We start from the raw sequence: 22,316 nt of genomic DNA on the forward strand, positions 1-22,316 counted from the left end.
AGCAGGGAGGAGAGGGGAGGGGAGGGAAGAAGAGGAGAGGAGGGAAGAGGAGGGAGAGGAGAGGAGGGAGAGGAAGGGAGGGGAGGGGAGAGGAGAGGAGAGAAGAGGAAGGGAAGGGAGGGAAGGGCAGGGGAGGGAGACAAGAGAAGAGAATGGGGGTCAAACTTCTCCTTTACCAAGAAGTCACTCCAGCAGTGACTAACTCACTCTCAGGACAATCAGATCAATCCATTCATGAAGGCACTGCCTTCGTGACCTAATCACCCCTTAAAGGTCCCACTTCTCAACACTTGCATTGGGAATTAAGTTTCCAGCACATGAACTTTAGGGGACACATTCAAGTCATAGCACCACTATTCTATTTTCTGTCTCTATGAACTTGCCTATTTTATATTTTATATCATATAAGTGAAACTGTACAATATTCGCCCTCTTATATAAGGCTTATCTCACTTACCATAATGTTTTCAAGGCTCAGCCATCTTGTGGCATGTGTCAGAACTTTATTCCTTTTCATGGCTGAATAACATTAAATTGTATGTACATACCACATTTTGTTTATTCATTCATCTGTTAATAGAAGTTTCCAACTTTTTCCAACTTATGATGAATAATGTCACTACACTGACAGAATCAGACACATTTTCATGCATCTATCTGTTGGAGTCCCTGTTTTCAGCTCTTTAAGGGAATATCCCTAGGAGTGCAGTTTCTGAGCTATTGATAATTCTATATTTAACTTTTTGATAAACTGCCAAACTGTTTTCCACAGCAGCTGAACCATTTGCACTCCCACCAGCAATGTGTGTGTTCCTATTGTTCTGCATCTTTGTCAACATGTGTTATTTTCTGGGTTATTTGTCTTGCTTTGTTTTATTTTTTAGATAGCCATCCTCATAGATATGAAGTGGTATCTCATTGTGGTTTTGATTTGCATTTCTCTAATGACTAATGGTGCTGGGTATTTTTTCATGTGTTTGTTGTCCTTTTGTATATCTTCTTTGGAGATACATCTATTCAAATATTTTTCCCACTTTTATTTTGGGTTGTTTGGTTTTTTTATTGTTGGGTTGTAAGAGGTTTTTTTAAATATTAAACCCTTATCAGATATAAGATTTACAGCCGGGCTCGGTGGCTCAGCCTGTAATCCCACGCCTTTGGGAGGCTGAGGTGAGTGGATTGCCTGAGCCCGTGGGTTCGAGACCTGCCTGGGCAGCGAGACCTCATCTCTACAATAAATCAGGAAATCAGCCAGGCGTGGTAGCGCATGCCTGTAATTCCGGCTACTTGGAAGGCTGAGGCGGAAGGATCGCCGGAGCCCAGCAGGTCGAGGCTGCGATGGCCGGGAGCGGCCACTGTACTCCAGTCTGGGCAACAGAGTGAGACTCCAACTAAAAAAAAAAAATTACAAATATTTTCTCCCATTCTATAGGTTGTCTATTCACTCTCTTGACAGTGTCCTTTTAATCACAAGTTTTAAATGTTGATGAAGTCCAATTCATCTACTTTTTCTTTTGTTGCCTATACTTTTGTTGTTATATTGAACAAGTCACTGTCAAATCCAAGGTTATGAATAATTGCCCCTATGTTTTCTTCTAAAAGTTTTATAGTTTTAGCTCTTAAATGTAGGTCTTTGATCTACTTTTAGTTAACTGTTGTATATGCTATATGGAAAGGGTCCAAGCACATTTTCTTGTGGATGTCCAATTTTCCCAGCACCGTTTGCCAAATAGATTGTTCTTTCCCCCATTGAATGGTCTTGGCACCCTTGTTGAAAAGCAAATGATTATATATGACAGAGTTTATTTCTGGGCCCCCTGTTCTATTACATTGATCTATCTATGTGTCTGAGATGATTCCTGTATCATACTCTTTTGATTACTACAACTTTGTAGTAAGTTTGAAATTGGAAAACATGAATCCTCCAACTTTGTTCTTTTTTCCCCCTGACTGTTTTGGCTATTCAGGATCCTTTGAAATTCCGTATGAATTTTAAGATGAGTTTTTCCACCTCTGCAAAAAATAAAACACTATTGGTGTTTTGATAGATATTGTCTTGAATCTGGATGTCATTTTGGGTGGTATTGTCATCTCCACAATATTAAGTATTCCAATACATGAACAAAGGATGTCTTTCCATTTCCTTTATTTAATGTAATGTATTACATTGATTGATTTATTTAGGTCTTCTTTAATATGATTTATTAATGTTCTGTAGTTTTTAGTGCAAAAGTCTTTCTCCTCTTTGGGTAAACTTACTCCTAAGTATTTTATTCATTTTATACTATTGTAAATGGAATGGTTTTCCTAATTTCCTTTTTGGGTTATCTTTTGCTGGTGTATAAAAATACGACTGATTTTTTTTGTATTGATTTTTGTGTCCTGAAACTTTGCTGAAGTAACTTATTAGCTAAAATATTTTTGTGGATTATTTATGGTTATCTACATATAAGATCATGTCATCTGAAATAGAGATGGTTTTATTTCTGTCTTAGTCCATTTGGACTACTGTAACAAAATGCCATAAACTGGGTAGCTTATAAACAATAGAAATTTATTTCTCACAGTCTGGAGACTGAAGAGTCCAAGATCAAGGTGCCAACTGATTCACTGTCTGGTGAAGGCCTGTTTTATGGTTCATAGATGGCATCTTCTCACTGTGTTCTCACGTGGTGGAAAGGGCAAGGTAGCTCTCTGGGGTCCCTAATCCCATTCATGAAGGTTCCATCCTCATGACCTAATCACCTTCTAAAGGCCCCACCTCCTAACACCATCACATTGGGAATTGGGATTTAACATGTAAATTTTGAGGGGACACGAACATAGCACTTTTCGATTTGGATATCTTTTGCTTATTTTTCTTTCTTAATTGCTCTGGTTAGAAATTTTAGTACTTGAATAGAAAAATATGTAAAAGTAGATAATCTTGTCTTGTTCCTGATCTTAGGGGGAAAGCCTTATGTTTACCGTTGAGTATAATGTTAGCTGTGGGATTTTCATATAAGACCTTTATCTTATTGAAGAAATTCCCTTCTTATTTTGATCATGACAGGGTGTTGGATTGTCAGATGCTTTTCTTTATCAATCGAGAAGATCATGTAGTTTCTTTTCTTTATTTAATTAATGTGGTATATTACATTGATTGATTTTTATATATTGAACCACCCTTGCATTCTTGGGATAAATCTCACTTGGTTATGATGCTGAATCTCTTTAATGCACTGAAGAATTTTATTTGCTGGCGTTCTGTTGAGGAGTTTCACATCTGTATTCATAACGAATATCGATCTGTAGTTTTGTTTTTTTGGAGTTGTAGTCTCACTCAGTCGCCCAATTGGAATGCAGTGGCCACTCCCAGCCACCGCAGCCTCGACCTGCTGGGCTCCAGCGATCCTTCCGCCTCAGCCTTCCAAGTAGCTGGAAGTACAGGCGTGCGCTACCACTCCTGGCTAATTTTTTTGATTTATTGTAAAGATGAGGTTTCGCCAAGTTGCCCAGGCAGGTCTCGAACCCACAGGCTCAGGCAATTCACTCACCTCAGCCTCCCAAAGTGCGGGATTACAGGTTGAACCACTTGTAGTGTCTTTGTCAAGCTTCAGTATCAAGAAAATGCTGTACTTACAGAATGAGTCAGGAAGTTTTTTTCCGCTTTAGTTGTTAGGAAGAACTTGAGAGGATTGGTGTTAATTCTTTTTTAAATTATTGGTAGAATTCACCTGTGCAGACATCTGGTCCTGAGATTTTCTTTGTTGGTAGGTTTTATTTATTTAATTAATTTTTTTTTGAGTTGGAGTCTCACTCTGTTGCCCAGACTACAGTGCAGTGGCCACTCCCGGCCACCGCAGCCTCAACCTGCTGGGTTCCGGCTATCCTTCCACCCAGCCTTCCAAGTAGCTGGAACTACAGACGTGCGCTACCACGCCCGGCTCATTTTTTATTTATGGTAGAGATGAGGTCTCGCCAAGTTGCCCAGGTGGGTCTCGAACCCGCGGGCTCAGGCAATCCACTCACCTCAGCCTCCCAAAGGCGCGGGATTACAGGCTGAGCCACCGAGCCTGGCTTGTTGGTAGGTTTTAAATTACTAATTCAGTTTCCTAATTACTTGTTATTAGTCTAATCCAACTTTCTATTTCTTCCTGAGTTAGTTCACATGTTTCTGTATATGGGAGCCTTATCTATATTACCCCCACTAAATCCTCTGTATGTCCTTGTATTGTAGGAGAATTATTACCTCACCTTTACTGATCGGGAAATTGAGGCCTAGAAACAATAAGGGATTTGCCCAAGGCCCTAGAGCCAGTGAGTGGTGAGTGGCAAAATCAGTCTTCAGACTCAGGCTGGGAACCTCACACTCCTGTGTTATCCTGCCTCTCCACGCAGCGTCTTGGATGATTCTCCCAACCCTTTGCCCCCTCCCCAGGCAATGCACAGGTCTACTCCCTGATCCCTTATCCATACTCTGCCTTTCTCCCCCAACAGTGCTGGCCTTAAACTTCACCCCTGACACCTAGGCCCAGGCCTGCTGCCCCATCTGCTTTCAGAAGCAAACACTGGGGAAGAACAGACCACTGTGTCCACTTCTGCCAGCTTCAGTTGAAGCCTCTGAACATCTCCAGCACGGATATAGCCCCAAAGGATATTTCCTGACCCCAGCATGTGCTTAACCCTGAAACACTTTCCATCTAGTCAAGAAGTCTAAACTCTTAACAATCCTGGAGTCAAACTGACCTGGTAGTGAATACTAGCCAAGTCCCTTATAGCTATTGCATCCTAATAAGTTCCTTAACACCATTGCCCTAAGTTTCCCCACATATAAAATGACATCCTCCAGTTCACAAGCCAATTGCAATCCATGTAAAGGGTCTCTCGCAGCACCTGGCATGTGGAAGTCACTCTGCACCCTGCACTCTGCACCCTAGTTGTTGTCATTTAATCCTGGCATACTCTGTTGCCTCTCAGTTCATCTCCCCCTTGCCTCTCTCCCTGATATCCTGACCATAGGCTACACTCACTGCTTAATACCCTGCCACTCACTAGGCCTTTGGCCCTGACCCTTAGCACAAGAGCACAGCCAGTCTCACACCTACCCTGTTATAAGCATTACTTGCAACACCGTGCTAACATCAGTGTGCCCACACTTGATGCCCAGCTGGTGCTGAGGGTAGTCAGGGAACAGGCCAGTGGGGGGAAGGCTGGCACTCTGGGTTCCCTAGCTTCCTGGCTGCCACTTTTCTTTCCAGGGGACCAAGGGGTCTAGCAATTAGGCCCATTGACCTGTGATCCTCTATACTTTGGAGTCTGGGCCTTTGAGTTTCTGTACAAAATAGCAGATAAGGCCCAATCATTCTTATTTTAACTTGATTTCCAAGTATTACTCCTTTTATACACACTTATTGCTGGAAAATATAGGAAATACAGATAACCAAAAAGAGAGCTATATAAAAATCATTCATATTTCCACCATCAAGATAATCATTGTTGCCATTGTGCTGTGTTTCCTCCCATATGTATATTATCTGTATCATAAAAACTTAGTAGCTTGACCTTTAAGTGTACTATGGTGACAAGAATGTTACATCACACTGTCCTCTATCTGGAACATATGATGAAAGATAGAAAATGACTTCTAAACTAATTTGTCCTATAATAATAAAATTTTGTTTTATGAAATGCTTTAAAAAAACTTAGCGGCTTGAAACAACAAAACCTTATTGTCTCACAGTTTCTGTAGGTCAGGCATTCAGAAGCAACTTAGGTGGGTTGTCTGGTTTGGTGTCTCTCTTGAGGTTACAGTCAAGGTGTTGGCTGGATTGCAGTATCTTAAGGCTTGACTGGGGCTGGTGGATCTGCTTCCAATGTGGTCCACTCACATGGCTGGCAAGTTGGAGCTGCCTATTGGCAGGAGGCCTTACTTCTTGATGGACTTTCCCAGATGTCTTGGATTCCTCATGGCATGGCAGTTGACTTCCCCAGAGAGGGACAATGCAGGCAAGAGCAAGGCAGAAGCTACCATATATTTTATGGCTTAGCCTCCAAAGTCACACCACATCATGTTTGCATTATCCTATTAGTTACACAGGCTAGAGCTATTTAGCATTGGAGGCAACTATACTGTGGCATGAATACCAGAAACACGACTCTTTGGAGACCATTTTGGAGGGTGCAGTCCCTTTAAACAGTATGTCATGAATATATTTCCATGCCATTAGAACCAGATCAATCTTACCATTTTTAATGACTGCATATAAATGTAGTATGATTTATCTAACCAATCTCCTGCTGTTGGATATATGGATATGTCCCACTTTTTGATACTAGAATAAATAATTTTGAACATCCATCACTGTTCTTGTCATATTATTTTCTTGTGATAAATGAAAAAGAAAACCAACTCACACCTGTTGATCAGATCCTTGAGCAACCAAGGGACACGGATATCACAGGAACATAGATCAGGGTCTCTGCTGACTGTGCTTTTCTCTTTTTCTCCCCATTAAATCAGGAGTTCATTATCTACTGAGACATCCTAGCCTATTGCTGCAGAAATAATGTTTATATAGCCTCTTCAGGACAGCTCTTGAGACTAAATTTGTCCTGGTATCCTTCACGAGCCATCATCTGAGGTCTTCTTTTTTCTGGCTGCTCTTCTCTGGACAGGTTCTGGACAGGCTTGCCCAGTCCCAGAACTCTTCCCTGCTACACTGACCCTCACCTCTATTGCAGGCAGACCCATTGGTGTCATCCTTTCCCCTAAAGAGGAGGCATTGAGACAGAACACGGGAGGGCTGGCATGAGGCATAAGAATCTGGTCCTGGAGGATTAACTAGTGTGGGGAAGTAGAGGTGTCGGACCCCTTTCTGCCCTCATAGGTGCCAATGAATGTCAGGTGGTGGGCTCCAAGAGAGAACTCTAGGGGATGCTTGTTGCTCAAAATATAAGCTAGAGAAGGCCCTCACTGACAAGCCAGCCAAACTGGAAAGGGGGCCCGTTTTCCTTAGCTCCTCCCTTTGTCCCCACCCTCCACTGCCACCTCCGAGAGAACAGACTGGAGGATTGAGATTTTCCTCACCTGTACTGTGTGCTTTGTCCAGAAGAAGCGTATGCTGCTTCTTGGTCAAGTTGGTTCAGAAGAAGGTACTCACTCCCACTCCAACCCAGGTATGAGTCATGCCCCCAGTAGCAAACAGTGGCTCAGAGTTAAGGGCTGAACAGGTCAGTGACCTGTCCCATGGGATCTGGTGAGGTCATCTTTGCTCTATTTTGGGAAAGGGATCAACCGTGTCAAGGGCTTTCTCAGAGGTGAGGACATTCTGGCATTCCAGCAAGGCAACCTCCATACCCTGACCTACCTGCCAGCTCCTACCAATTTTAGCAGGGTTTGGCAGGTGCCAGCACATGTAGATAATGTTGGGGTGAGGGGGGTCACTCTCAGGTGAGCCCAAGGAAGGGCTGGGGTCAGAGCCTGGGAGACATGGTCTGCACCCCCATGGATGCTCCCAAATTGGATCTTTTAGGCCTGAACCTTGCAGACATAAAACGTAAGAATGGCTCCCCTAGTTTTTGCTTATTTTTGATTCAAGGCATTTTGAGACAGGTCAATGATTTACAGTTGAAGGATCCGACTAAAACGTGTTTTTTGGGGGGAGAGGATGCATTGGGGGTGGCCTTGGAGACCAGCACCGGCCCTTGGCTCTTCTACTGGCCTGGCTGTCATTGGCCCCATGGGACTATGTGCACATCTCCAAGCCAATCCCCCAGCCAGGTGGGCCCTTCACCCAATTGGCTAGAGGGCTTGGGCCTGGCCCCTGGATTGTATGCCAGGCAAATCAGATGTCTCCACAGATGAAAATCCTCTGGGGGATCTCCATCACCTCCACGAGAGAGTCTCAACCCTCATAGGGACAGGGCAGGCCTTATCAGTACCCCTTCCCTGTCTGCAGGCATTTCAACAAGTGCTCTTGCACCCCAAGGCAGCCTAGTGACTTCCTACCTGCACAAGTCAAGGAATTAAAGATGGCACCTCACTCTCTCCCCTCCTTTTGGGCAGCAATCCCAACCCTGTGGTCGTAGGGCATGCAGTCTGTCCCCATGGCTCTGTCCCCATGGCTCTGTCAACCCTGACCCCATGCAGGCCTTCTCTGTCCTTTCTGCCCTGCCTCTGACCCCATGGCAGTGGGCAGAGTATTTCAGCAGCCTCCTGCTAAGCTCTTCCTGTGCAGAAGCCTTGGGCTGCCTGCCTCAAGCAACTCCCTGGCCAGGTGCCCCCACCTGCCACAGGTGGGTCTCACACGTCAAGGCTGTAGCCACGCTCTTGGCCTCAGCAGGCAGGAGCATCTCTACCTCCCACAACACCTACCTCCTGGCCCCTGGGAGAGATGGCAATGGCTGCCACAAGGAGCCGGACTCAGATAGCCTTGACTCCAGTAAGGGCCACCCCAAGCTAGGGACCTTGCATTGGGAGAGTGGCCCTCAGGGAAGCACCCTTGGTTTTGCAGATTACCAAAACCAAGGTTGGGGGCAGGGGGGACGAGTGGGCACTAGGTCCCTTGGACGGTGACTCAAGGGCCTCAGGGGTCCTGGCTAAGGCACCTGTGCCTGCCACTAACCCCTCTTCCCACCATCCCCTCTCACTGTGGCTGTCCAGTCAGCCTCCCGAGGAGTTCTAGGGAACTTGCTCTGGGACTGACAGTGACCCAGGACACTGGCACCAGATGCCCAGAATGAGGGTTTTATGAAAGAGATTCTGGCTGCCCAGTGCAATCAGGCTCTCAGGAGCTCTGCACAGCAGTCCCAGGGGTTGGTGGGTCGGGGATTCTCTTCCTCAGGAGAATGTGGGCAGCTGACCCAGGGTTACTCACTACTGTGTGCCGAGAGCACCACCCCGATAGCCTGGGGACAGAAGGGGCCAGGTGGCAGCTGGACATATGGAACTGGGATGGGCTCTGGAGCCCTTAGGCCTGCAGCGTTTGCCCAGAGGCTATCCTGGTCCTTCTCTGGGGCCCCCAGCTCCATCCAGGCTGACCTCTCCCAGTGCTGAAATGGAAGACTTCTCAGGCCATCTTTCATGGCACTAGAAGGTAGTCCTGCCTTTTTTTTTTTACCACGTTCTGGGGGTGGGATCTCAAAGCACCACTCACTGCATAAAAGGACCGGCATCCTGCCCTCAGCAGCCCCGACCAACCAGCTCTGTCCCTTCCACTTTGGTGTCTCTTCACCCCATTGACCATGTCTAGGCCTGTGGCCTTAAGGATTGATGGTTTCCACATTCACATCTCCAGTCAGACCTTTCTCTGAACCCTGGCCTCACGTAGCCAACTGCTACCTGGGATACATCCTTTGTCTGGCAGATGTGTTAACATGCCTAGACCAAGTTCACACCTCCCCCCCCGACCTATCTACCCCACCTCGACAAGTGGACCCTCTCCTTCCCAGGCTCTTTTCTCACCCGCCCCCCAATCTGTCAGCTAATGTTCTGCTGCCCTCCCTTCAGACTAAAACTAGACACCCCCTCCCACCAACTCTGTGCCTACTGTCCCTGCAACCAGATTGTTGGTACAAACACCCTGTCCCAAGTTGCCCCCGCTCTGCAGCCAGATGCCTCTAGGCTTCTCACTGCTCCCACCCCTCATTGCCCACGGCTCAGCCTCACTCCCTTTTCACCTCCCCGCCTCTTACACATGGAGCAGCAGCTGCCCAAACTCACTCCTGCTTTCTTCCTCCCCTCCCAACCTGCCCCCAGCTTGATAAGATTCTTTCCTGTCACTCCCCGTGTCTTACTCTCAACTCTGCTCCTGTGCCCCACACAGTGCCTGGCACACAGTGGGCATCCCCTGAAGAGATGTGGGTCAGATGCCCTGCAGGAAGTGTGAGGGAGTCCTCAGGTGGGAAAAGCCCTGCTTTTGGTTGTTACCGTGGGCCTGATTATGTGTTCTGTGACCTGTTGGACAAGATCAGTGAAAGAAATTAACCTTGCAAGTCAATTTGAGTTCACATCCCCGAGGCTGCTAGGGGTTGGGACAGGCTCTGTTCTCCCAAGGCTGAACCTGGAGGGGGGAAGATGGCTTCTCAGGACTCCCCAGGCAACACCCACATTTCTTTGCTCAGGAAAGTCCTGTAAACTTGCACAGACATCCAGCACAAGGCTTGAGGTTTGTCAGAGGGATACTGGTAGCTAGGGTCTGGGCCCCAGGAAGGGCTGGGGACCAGGCCCTAAACTGGGCAGGAGTCAACCTAGCTGGGTGGAGGAGAAGGCTTGAAGCTGGTACCTGGGTTCAAATCCCAGTTCTGCGCCCCCTGGCTCTGTGGGCTTGGGAAGGGCCTCTGTGTTCACTGTCCTTACTTGTGTGAAATAGAGATAATAAAAGTACCTGTGTGTCCTGGGGTGGCTGCAGGAATGATTGTAGAAGGGTGCCTGGAGGGGGCCTGGCACACAGGAAGCATTTGTTGGCCTCAGGGCCTGCTCGTTGGCATGACTCGGGGGCCTGTGAGGCAGACCTACCTCCCCTGGGTGTGACCCCCAGGGTTATGAGACCAAACTGGGTTGGAGTTTCCTCCTCTGGTCTTCTATGCTGACCAAGTGCCAAGACGGCAGGCAACTGCAGGCCCCGATGCACCCTGAAGAAGGGGCTTATGCCGCAGAGGATGAGGCTCACCTCAAGAGGACACTCCCTACACGAGAGGTAAACCCCCAGTGTTGCCTGTGCAGACTGCAGCCTCAGAACCTTGCAGGACCCATTCTCCAACCTGTGCCCACTGGGAAGAGGATGTGTGAGGGGTCCCCACAGCCCTTGTGGTATGGGCAGCAGGGGGACCCTGCAGCAGGGAGACCTAGCTAGGATGGGGCACCGTATGAGGGCCCTGAGCCCAGGCAACCCTGGTCAGCTCCACCATTGCAGGGCAGTAGGCTCTCCCAACCCACACACGGTCTCCCTGCAGCCTCAGGGAAAATGCAGGCTTACTTTTACAGAAATCCAGATTTTTGTGTAAAATCTCTATTTTTGTCTCTATCTTAAATAGATTTTGAATGTTGGCAGCCAATTTAAGCTTTTGAGACTATTATACAGGACGAATCAGATTCACAGGCCAGATACAACTTTATTTACAGAAATGGGATCAGGTTCTACCTAAGATCCCATCTTACCTCTTCACTTATGCCCAGATGTGCCTCACAGGCTCTACCTCCTTTGATGGAAAAGCCACAGAAGGCCCCGTGGTAAAGTTATAGCCATAGGTCTTTGAGGACAGCCTGGATTGTTCCACAGAGTGCTGAAGACGTCTCCAGAGGTGTGGTCTACAGGGACAGACAAGAGACAGGAGGGGTGCATCCTCCAACCCATGCCCAGAGCTGCAGAATAGTGCCTGCTCAGTCAACATGGGCGTTGGATTCTGTGTCTTTTGTCACAGACTTTATCAGCCCCATCCTTTTCTGATCTTCTCTGGATTTAAATGTGATGTGAGGGGCTTCGTTAAGAGAAGTGGTTTTCAACTAAGGATCTGTATCCATTAAGCATGCTCAGGACTGCAGGAAACCAGACACCTGACTCCCTGTGGCTTAAACAGTTAGTTTTTTGCTCCCATAACCAGCACACAGAGGTGAGTGGATCTGGCATCAATCTGTCTTCTCTGTCACTCACAGTATGCTAACGGCTTTTTCCCTATAGCCTTGTCTCCTCGTAGTTGCAAGATGGCTGTCACAGTGCCAGTCAGCTGTGTTTACAAAGTTAGGAGGGTGCTGAAGCTTCCTCACCTGCTAACATAAGGCTTCCCCTCACCTGTCTTTAGTCAGAACTGGGTCACATGCACACCTGTAGACCAATCGCTAACAAAAGGGATAGAATTGCTGGGCTTGCCCTAGCCCAATCATGGCTTCATGTGCTCCACTCCACCCAACGAAATCTGGGTTCTAACAACCGAGGAAGAAGGGGCAAGTGACTGTGTTGCCTCCCGGCTGGCACTTCAGAACATCTCCATCCTCTGAGTTTATGTGTAAGACTATGGGCAAAGAGCCGGGCTTGGTGGCTCAGCCGTAATCCCACGCCTTTGGGAGGCTGAGGTGAGTGGATTACCTGAGCCCGCGGGTTCGAGACCCACCTGGGCAACTTGGTGAGACCTCATCTCTACAATAAATCAAAAAATCAGCCGGGCATGGTAGCACATGTCTGTAATTCCAGCTACTTGGAAGGCTGAGGCAGAAGGATCGCCGGAGCCCAGCAGGTCGAGGTGGCGGTGGCCGGGAGCTGCCACTGCACTCCAGTCTGGGCAACAGAGTGAGACTCCAACTCAAAAAAAAAAAAAAACTGTGGGCAAGAAGCGTGAGTTTTTGTAAAGAGTGGATCCATGGGTTTTATCAAACCATCTTTCCTTTTTCTTTTTGGTTCAAAATGAAAATATATTTATTATTTTTCTTACCACTTCCCAGAGATAACTAGCATATTAACTTAGCCTTTTCTCCACGAATATGCAGTTTTGTGCAAAGAGGACAAACGCATGGCTGTACACCCTCAGGGTCCAGCTTGCTGGGGAAACTGGGTAAAGCCACAGCTGCATTCGTGACCTGTCCTCACGCCACCGTGTGGAGGGCCAGCGGCCACACTACAGGCCGTCCATACTCACGGGAACGACAGTATCAAATCTGAGTTTTGTGTGCACAGGCCTCTCTCACATCAGTGCACAGGGACCCTCCTCCTCTGCGGCCTCAGAGCGTTCACGCCATGGATGGCTTAACAGACGTCCATGTTCACTCCTGGCTAGCCATTACACACACTTGTGCAGACTGGCCCATTTATTTCCTGGCACAAATCCCAGAGGCAGAATGACCGGATCTTTTAGACAGTAATGCCAGCTGCCGGTGCCCTCTAGACAGGCAACCCCAATTCTGTGAGCCCCTTCCTCTGCCCTCACCCCAATCAGAGAGACAAAGGGAGATGCTACAAGGCACTGTGCCACAGGGATATCATCAAGGGTAGAAGCCACTCTGCCCTCTGCCACTCACCCTCCAACACACCCTAAGCTCCATGTGTTAAGGGGCTGGTCTTGGACTCTGCTTTTTTGACTTTCCTGACTTGTCAGCGGTTTTAACTTTGGTAAATAATTTGAGATGATGGGTCCTCCTGGACCTCGGGTCAGAGGACAACAGGAGACCCAAGGTGTGTGTGAGAGATGCCCTGTGAGACCCTCTGTGTGTGGGTGCCTAGAGACAGCCCCACCTTGGAGTCCCCAACCCACCTGCCCCTCCCCCATCCAGCTACTCCCGTCCCCCTCCCCGTGCAGGTGGAGCAGATCCTGGCGGAGTTCCAGTTGCAGGAGGAGGACCTGAAAAAGGTGATGAGGCGGATGCAGAAGGAGATGGACCGAGGCCTGAGGCTGGAGACCCACGAGGAGGCCAGTGTGAAGATGCTGCCCACCTATGTGCGGTCCACCCCAGAAGGCTCAGGTATGAAAGGGACAGGACCCGCGTGGGAAATGGCTCCTCATCCCAGAAGAGGTAACCGTGGACCACGCCCCAGATGGGAGGAACATGCCAGGCACTTCCAGACTCGGCTGTTCACAGCCACTCTGAGACAGGATCCCCTGGGGAATGATGATGTCCCCAAAATGCTGGGTGGTTCCCACTGTTGGCTCCTCTGGCCCAGCCCTGGGCACTCAGTCCCACCCTGGAGCCAGCAAGTCACAGAAAAATGACTTTTTTCATCCCCCTGCTCCCATGGTCACTTAGGAGACCCCTCACCCAGTCCTGAGTCCAGGCCATTACCTAGATCTTCAGTTGGTCCCTGGCCTCGGGGTGACTCAGTCTGTCTTTTCCCCAGTTTGCCTTTGATTCCGTCTGCAGTTTGCTCTGGTGTCCCCTAGATGTCTGGCATTGGCAGCCCCTCCTCCAGCTCCCTTGTTCTCCTTGTGCCTTCCCCTCCCCCCTCTGGACTTGGGAGTTGGCCACCAAAGTCCTCCCCAGCCCAGGGCCTGCTGGTCAGTGCCCATAAGGCCGATGTTCTTCTGTCTGTGCCTGCAGAAGTCGGGGACTTCCTCTCCCTGGACCTAGGTGGCACCAACTTCAGAGTGATGCTGGTGAAGGTGGGAGAGGGCGAGGGGGGACAGTGGAGCGTGAAGACCAAGCACCAGATGTACTCCATCCCTGAGGACGCCATGACTGGCACTGCTGAGATGGTGAGCAGCTCAGGAGGTCAGAGACAGGGTGTGGGGGTCAAGACCATCCAGGATCTCAGGCTAGTCCTGACAGGAGGTCCTACCCATCCACCAGGGGCTGTGGGCAGAAGGATAAGCCCGCCACAAAGGGCCAGAAAGACGGCTCAGAGGCCTAGATGGGTAGGCACTGGGCATGACCCGAGTTCCATAGTCATCATCTGGCCAGCAGTTGGAGGGGAACAGGCTGAGGAGGAGTCAGTGGCAGGAGGAACTGCAGCCAACTGCACCCTGTCCAGTTTCCCAGGGGAAAAGCCGATGTGTAAGAACAGAAATGTGCCTGTCTGGCCTCATGTGGCCCATATAGTCCACCCCAGCTCATAGGCTGCCCCTTGCCCTCCATCAGTGTACACACAAACTGGGTAACAGCAACCACAATGTCTGTCCAGGCAGCAAGGACCCCTGACCATGGGAAGGACTGGGCGGTGAAGAAGGGCACAGAAATAGAACGAGCCCTGGAAGGAGGCAGGCAAGGTCAGGCACCTGGCTGGGGCCAATTTCCCACGGGCAGAGTTCCAAGGCAGGAGGTTGCCTGTGGCCACCCAGCCCTCCCCACACCTGCAGCTCGCTGGTCTGTCCGTGGTGCTGGGCACGAATCAAAGTAGTGGGGATAGTAAGGGTACCTCCCTGGGCCACAGCATCCAGCAGTGAACTTGCTCAATCAGCAGAGCACTCAGCAGTGCCCAATTCTGTGGACAGGCCTGTGCAAGGGTGGTGGGGGCTGGTCTTCAGGGTTGGGGAGGCCAGGACACCTGGAAGTAGTAAGGGAGACTTTGGGTGCTGGAGACAGAAATTGCAGTGCCTCCATCTGGAGCTCAGGAACAGCTGGCCAGGCCTGAGGCTGGACCTCACTGGGTCCAGCTGGGAAGGCTAGGCAGACAGAGCATAGCCAGGCTGGGGAACAGCCTGTCCTGTGTCATCCTGTCCCAGGGGCTGCCATCAGCAGGGTTCTGGCATCAGAGGAGGCTCAGGGCCTGAGTCCCAACAAGTAGTGGCCTTAGAGGAGAGAGGAACAGTGGACAGGCCTAGCAGTCAGTGGCAGATGTAGAGGCCAGGGCCTCCTTGGGTGTGGTGGCTCAGTACCCCCAGAGGAACACCTTGGCAAGAGAACCCAGGGAAGACGGCCTGCCAGTCACCCCCTGTAGCCTGGCAGCCACCTGGGTGTGCATCTTCCAGCTCTTCGACTACATCTCCGAGTGCATCTCCGACTTCCTGGACAAGCATCAGATGAAGCACAAGAAACTGCCCCTGGGCTTCACCTTCTCCTTTCCCGTGAGGCACGAAGACATCGACAAGGTGGGCCAGGTGAAGGGACGGAAGGCAGATGAATGGATGGATATGCACCCCAGAGGACCTCTGCTTCATGCTGCCTTCAAATGCAGCCTCACTCCCCTTGTGGGGAAAGAGCCCAAACCCTGAAGGGAGATCTGGATTCAAATTGTGACCCAGTCACTTACTGTGAGGCTTTGGAAAATAAGCATACTATTAGCTGATTCTTGCTATGTACTCTAAGGCTCCCCACAGCCCTGTGAGACACATACTATGATCACCCTATTACTGTGAGAAATGGCAACTGGCAGCTGAGGGGGGCTCGAACTCAGGCAGCTGGGCTCCAGCTCACCCATAGGCCATGGCAATACCACACTGCCTCTGCGTAAGTCAGAAATGTGAAGAGACTGAGAATCTGCCCCACTTACAAGCTAGCAAGGCAGCCTGCCGGTTACAGCTACACACATACACACACACACACACACACACACACACACACACACACACACACACACACACAAATGCGCACATGGGTGCGCACACACACGTAAAGTATGTGTGTCCATGCATAAAACATGAGACCTCTGGGTCACAGCCAAGGCCAGATCTTCACTCGTGGCAAAAACAGCAGCTGGAGCAGCATCTCGTGTGGTTTTCCAAGCCCCAGTCCCCGAAGAGATACAGCAAGGGCCAGGTGGCACCTTCGTATGCAGTGGGATTCATTACAGGAAAGGAACCCCAATCTTATGTAGAGCTGTTCCCCTTGGGCCCTGTCTGCTCTGGGATGTGTAATACAAACATTGTCAAATTGCCTGGGACTCAGCCCTGCAGAAATATGAGATACTCACGAATAATCGACCCCAACACCTCTCAAAGTTCTGGAGCTGCTCTGAGCCCATTTCTTCAGCTACCAAGTGGAGTGCATATCCCTATGACCCTAGGCAGGAGCTTGTGAAGGGCCGAGGTGCTCTACCCCCAGCATGCCTCAGCAGCCATGAGGCCTTGCTCTTCCCACAGGGCATCCTTCTCAACTGGACCAAAGGTTTCAAGGCCTCGGGAGCAGAAGGGAACAATGTCGTGGGGCTTCTGAGAGACGCCATCAAACGGAGAGGGGTAAGGAGGCACCTGCACCCGCCCAGGGGGCTGCCCCTGGGGCCCCCACCCCAGCACTGTCGGCCTTTCTCCTTGGCCCCCAACACTGCAGCCTCTGTGCTTCTTGGCAGGACTTTGAAATGGATGTGGTGGCAATGGTGAATGACACAGTGGCCACAATGATCTCCTGCTACTACGAAGACCGCCAGTGCGAGGTCGGCATGATTGTGGGTAAGGGCTCCTTGCGCCCCTTCCCCTTCCAGGTTCCCTGTGTACAGCAGGCTGCACGGGGGTCCTGTGGGGTGAGGGCCAGATACTCAACAGCCGGTGACGTCAGAGCAGGGCCTGTTACTGGAGTCCAGGTGATCTCGGGTGTAGAGAGGCAGGCCAATAGAAAGCACTGCAATCCTCTGATGCTGCATTACCACATCAGATGGTACGCCAGCTGCACATCCGCCTGGCCCATCAGGATTAGATTAAAACACTTTATCTGGTAAATTGACCAACTGGACAGATTTGTCCAAGTGGAAGAGGATAAGCGAAAGTGGCGTCATCCCGTCTTGGATGGTCTTATCGTGGGCCTGCCCCTGCCCAGAATGAAGGCAGGTCCCGGGAGAGGGAACAGAAGCCCTCTCCTCCCAGCAGAAGGGTCTTCCACACCAACCACGAGCCTATCTCAGGAGTTCCTGAGGTCATTATAATGAACATTTACTGAAGTGCCATCCAGTTGGATCAGTGATCTGCTGTGAACACAGGTATATGGTATTTCTCTGGACTTTCCGGGCCCTGGTTACCCAGAAAGTCAGCGTTTAAGTTATTTGCTTCCATAGACCCATCAGAGCCAACTCTGAAAGGTTATGTATTTGTGTTCTTAGATACCCAACTTTAATTATATCCCCCCAAAATGTTTTATATATGTTATATATATGTATACACCTGTATACATGTAACATTATAAACATATATATGTTTATAATATTAATATATCTTCTAAGCTCCAGCCTGAAATTGCTTTGTCACGCTTCTTGTTTCCTAACTTCTCTTCCATTCTCACCTTTCAGAAGAAAAGTCCAACATCTAAATGTGAGCCCCAGTTATCCCTGGCTGTGCTGCCCCCCACCCTCTTGGCCTTCTCCTCCAGAGTTGTCTGGAGCACCCCAAGACACCCCAACATGAATTCTCACCAGATCAAGCTGCAGTCATATGGCTCAGGCACACCCCTCCAAGGGCAGAGGTGGCCAAGATGGCCCAGGCACACATCTGCCCCACCAACACTCTTGGTGACTCTGCTCAGTGTTTAGAAACATGTTTATAACAATTACCAAGATCTAAAAATTAGGAGAATTCACATCAAAGTCTGGATTCTGTTTGTTCACACAAAACTGGAAGGCTGGTCCTGATTCCTACACAACAGCTCAACTGATCAGCATGAATTGCTGTTCCTGGTGGCAGGGGTGTGCATCCACATAAGTGCGCTCACTGATGCTCTGCTTCACCATTTGAAACTGTTACTAACAATGAACAAATGACTCCACATAATCACTCTGCACAGGGCCGAGCAAATTACAAATTCCATACCCCGTCCTGCCTGCAGCAGCCTCTGGACTGCTCCTGAGGGCTCACACCATGCTTTACTCACTTTTTTGTGCCCTCTAAACACAGCTCAGGACAGAGAAGCTCAAACACATGCATGGAAAATGTCAGAAAACAAGGGTGGACAGAGACAAAATAACATTCCTCACCCATCACTTTGATACACACTGTTTCCCTCAATCTTCCCAGTGACCCAGCTACAGGCAAGAGAGGTGTCACTGTCCCCTCTCAGGAAGAGGACAGCCTAGAGAGCTGGCCCATGTACCCTGCCCCAGTCACAGAGCCAACCCAGGTGTGTTCAGCCCCAGAAAGAACCACGTTTCCATTGTTTCAAGCAAGGCAGAGATGGGGGTCAGGGGGGCGCAGCCTCCTGCAGGCAGGAACCAGGCCCTACTGGGGGACTCCCTGGGGAAGTGCAGCTCCCGATGCCCGGTGTGGGCTGATGTCACTCCCCACTTCCCCCAGGCACAGGCTGCAACGCCTGCTACATGGAGGAGATGCAGAACGTGGAGCTGGTGGAGGGGGATGAGGGCCGCATGTGTGTCAACACCGAGTGGGGCGCCTTCGGGGACTCTGGCGAGCTGGATGAGTTCCTGCTGGAGTATGACCGTCTGGTGGACGAGAGCTCTGCGAACCCCGGTCAGCAGCTGTAAGGACGCCCCCCGCCCCCCCAGCCCAGGCCCTGGGCGCTCTGGCACAGCAGCAGATGGAAGCCTGGCCACCGCAGATAATGGGCTTGTTTTTAAACAGCTCTGGGGAAAAGCAAACTGACAATCCTTTTGTAAGCTCCGTCTTTTCAGCTCAGTCATAACCTGTCCCTGTGAAATGTGAAGGATTAATCCAAGGCTGTAGTTAGGTAGGCCCAGACCTCCTCCCTTCCCACAGCTGATCTTGGGCACAGAGAAGGCTCTGAGATGCCCCTGGCAAGGTTTCTGGATTTAACCCAGAGTCCCCCAAAGCACACCTTTGTCCACAGAATGAATGTTAGTCTTTTGTGGAATGCTGTGGGTTGGCAGACAGCTTGGAAACCACCTTGGCACATTATTCATCATGGCTACCGTTTGTTAGCCGCCTACTATGCTCTTGGCCATGCTAATTACTTTATTAGCCTTGGCTGTGATGTTCACAGGTCGGTAGTATTAAGTGTATTTCAGAGATGAAAATACAGAGGTTCACAGGTTAAGCAAGAAAGTGTCAGCACGGTGGTGTGCACCTCAGGCTGGACACTGACCTTCTGAGCCTGTTTCCCCAGGTAACTGAAAACAGCAGCCCTGACACTGGCTATAAGAGGACTAAAGTTATAGGCCACATGCTCAGTGCAGGGCGCCTTAAGAGGAAGGTTGCAGAAGGACTGGGCTGGGTGTTTGGACTTTCTGTCCCTTTCTTGCACTGGACCCAGCAGCAGGTCAGAGGTGCTCCAATGACTGAGCTGAAGGCGCATGATCCTTATCCCTGAAGTTTCTAAAGCCCCAATTTATAAATGAGGGAAAACAGGTGAATTCAGGTCCTCGGATAATGGGGAGGGAGGAGGGAAAGGGGGAGGAAAAAAAAAATCACGGTGCCCCACGTGACCACCTCCCGACCGCAATGTGGGGGGAATGGGGCCGGCTCCTGGCCCTCGCCCCGTGCGTGGAGCCCTCCCCTGGGGGCCTGCTGACATAACCTGGCCGCCCCGTGTCCAGGTACGAGAAACTCATAGGCGGCAAGTACATGGGCGAGTTGGTGCGTCTCGTGCTACTCAGGCTTGTGGACGAGAACCTGCTCTTCCACGGCGAGGCCTCCGAGCAGCTGCGCACGCGCGGCGCCTTCGAGACGCGCTTCGTGTCGCAGGTGGAGAGGTGCGTGGATGGGAGTCACGGAGGGGGCTGGTGGAGGGGGCTGGTGGAGGGGGCGGGCGGAGGGAGAGGAGGGAGGGGTGGGGTAGAAAGAATGCAGGGGGACAGCGGACCGTGTCCCAGGGAAAGTGGAGTTCCGGGGCCGGGAGGGGGAAAGGCGGGGGGGGGGGGGGGGCGGTTAGTGGGTTGGCCAGGCGAGACTCAGGGGACGGGGGCGAGTCCAGGGGCAGGAGGCAGGGTCCGGGATGGGCACGCAAAAGGCAGGGGGCCTTAGCGAGCCCGCGTCTGGCCAGCAGGCCCCATCCGCATGTCCCATCCGTGGCTCCCTATCCGCCGTGGACACCACCTCGCTTCATCCACTCACAACCTCGAGGTGCGGCACGGCTGGTAACACACTTAGAGCAGAGACCCGGGGCTTAGAGGAGTACTACTGACCAGGTTACTGCTGGTCCCTGGCGGAACCAGGACCCGCTCCCTTCTGGGGCCCAAACCCCAAAGCTTTGGCAGGGTGACGTGAGCAGCGGCGCCCCCATGTTTCCGGGGAGGGGCCTCGGCTCAGCCAAGGAAAGAAGCCACCGCTGGGGGACAGCCGGCCGGGCCCCTCCCTGGAGTGGCGGAGGCCGCCGCTAGGAGAGACGGGCTGGCGGGGCGACCCCCAGCGACCCGCCCTACCTCTTCCCGCCCCCCAGCGACTCGGGGGACCGCAAGCAGATCCACAACATCCTGAGCACGCTGGGCCTGCGACCCTCGGCCACGGACTGCGACATCGTGCGCCGCGCCTGCGAGAGCGTGTCTACGCGCGCCGCGCACATGTGCTCGGCGGGGCTGGCTGGCGTCATCAACCGCATGCGCGAGCGCCGCAGCGAGGACGTGATGCGCATCACCGTGGGCGTGGACGGCTCCGTGTACAAGCTGCACCCCAGGTGAGCCCTCGCGGCCGCTCCGCCCCTCCCCGCCCACTCTCTCCCCACGTAGACAGGCCGACGGGCGCGGTCTGAGGTTCCTTGTGGTTCCCAGCTCCAGCAGTTCGCGATCGTCTTCTCATCCGTCCCCCTCGGCCTCGCTGCCGGGCAAGGGGCGGCTGCGTTCGGGGTGCCGCCTAAGGGATACGGTGGATGGGAAGGGGTGAGGTCTGCGAGGCGGGGAGGAGGGACGGCAGCGCTGCTTCCCCTCTGCCTAGCTTCAAGGAGCGGTTCCACGCCAGCGTGCGCAGGCTGACGCCCAGCTGCGAGATCACCTTCATCGAGTCAGAGGAGGGCAGCGGCCGTGGCGCGGCCTTGGTCTCGGCAGTGGCCTGTAAGAAGGCCTGCATGCTGAGCCAGTGAGAGCAGAAACCTCGAAAGCAGGGAGGAGGCCACAGCTCCACGGGACGCAGTCTCCACGGGGACAGGGCTCCACGGGGACATTGCTCCCCAGAGGTGCTCCCAGCCTGGCCAGGATAGGGACCCTGGCCTTGTACGGTCCCTGGATGTCTCCCATCCCACTGGGGAACGGAGCAGGCCTCTTCTCTCAGAGCTGGTCAGTGGGACAGCCCTAAGGCCCTAACTGTGGCGGAGGAGGGCTGGGAGGAGCGGGAGCAGAGACTCCCAAAGCCCCTCACCTTTCTTGCTGTAATCAACTACCCAGAAGGGAGTTGCTCACTCAGGACTTTGTTGCTTTCCACACTGCCTGCCTCTTAGAGTCGTCAGCCTGGCCTGGGCCCTCCCTGACTCTGGGAAGGAGGCACCCTCTGGACTCTGCTGTGGCTTGACTTCCCTGGGAACTCATCCTGTGTGGGGAGGCAGCCCCAGCAGCTTGGCCAGACCTAGACCTGAGCCCACAGGGAGCCAGTGCTGCTGATCACCTCGGGCCTGGCCACTGTCTTGCCGGAGGCTTAGGAGGCCCAGGGAGCCCAGGGAGGGTTCCATGGAGGAGATGTCCCAAGCTGTGGATATACCCGGAGACCTTTTCGCTCCCATACCCCCATCCCTGAGTGGTTTGTGGCTCTGGGACAGACTCTTACAGTAGGTGAAGAGACAGAGCCCCCAAGCCCCTGCCCACAAGGCCCACGGGGAAGAGGGCCAGCCCTGCATCTTCGGCTCCCACAGTGCTGGTCCAGGAAGAAACCCCGAGCAGCATTTGGTCCGCCCCCGAGGGAACATCCAGGTCCTCTCGTCCTCACCAACCCTCCCACAAACCATGACACCCTCTCCTTGCCCAAGCTGAGACTGTGTGGGTTTTTTAATTAAAAGTTTTTAATGTTTTAAACATGGCCTGTTCACTGTTTTTTGACCCCTGCACATAAGGACTGTGAGGACAGTCTGTAAAGACATGGTCACACACACACAGACA

General features: G+C 51.6%; 1 protein-coding gene across 2 annotated transcripts in view; it reads left to right on the forward strand.

Moving 5' to 3' along the window:
• Window positions 1-22,236, forward strand: part of GCK (glucokinase) — a 46,959-nt gene extending 24,723 nt beyond the window's left edge. The window contains exons 1-10 of one of the 2 annotated variants that reach the window (XM_008057241.1): window positions 8,208-8,423; window positions 13,270-13,432; window positions 14,006-14,160; window positions 15,373-15,492; window positions 16,483-16,578; window positions 16,689-16,788; window positions 18,616-18,799; window positions 19,833-19,988; window positions 20,675-20,908; window positions 21,166-22,236. In XM_008057241.1, coding sequence (XP_008055432.1) covers window positions 8,376-8,423; window positions 13,270-13,432; window positions 14,006-14,160; window positions 15,373-15,492; window positions 16,483-16,578; window positions 16,689-16,788; window positions 18,616-18,799; window positions 19,833-19,988; window positions 20,675-20,908; window positions 21,166-21,310 — 1,401 coding nt within the window. In that variant the 5' untranslated portion in view covers window positions 8,208-8,375 and the 3' untranslated portion in view covers window positions 21,311-22,236. Of the gene's footprint in view, window positions 1-8,207; window positions 8,424-13,269; window positions 13,433-14,005; window positions 14,161-15,372; window positions 15,493-16,482; window positions 16,579-16,688; window positions 16,789-18,615; window positions 18,800-19,832; window positions 19,989-20,674; window positions 20,909-21,165 lie in introns of those variants that run through there. The other variant, XM_008057242.1, reaches the window with a different exon arrangement.
• The last annotated feature ends 80 nt before the right edge of the window (window positions 22,237-22,316 follow it).

The sequence above is a fragment of the Carlito syrichta genome, unplaced genomic scaffold, assembly GCF_000164805.1.
Source record: "Carlito syrichta isolate Samal-C Ts95f unplaced genomic scaffold, Tarsius_syrichta-2.0.1 Scaffold302911, whole genome shotgun sequence".
Taxonomy (NCBI): Eukaryota; Metazoa; Chordata; class Mammalia; order Primates; family Tarsiidae; genus Carlito; species Carlito syrichta.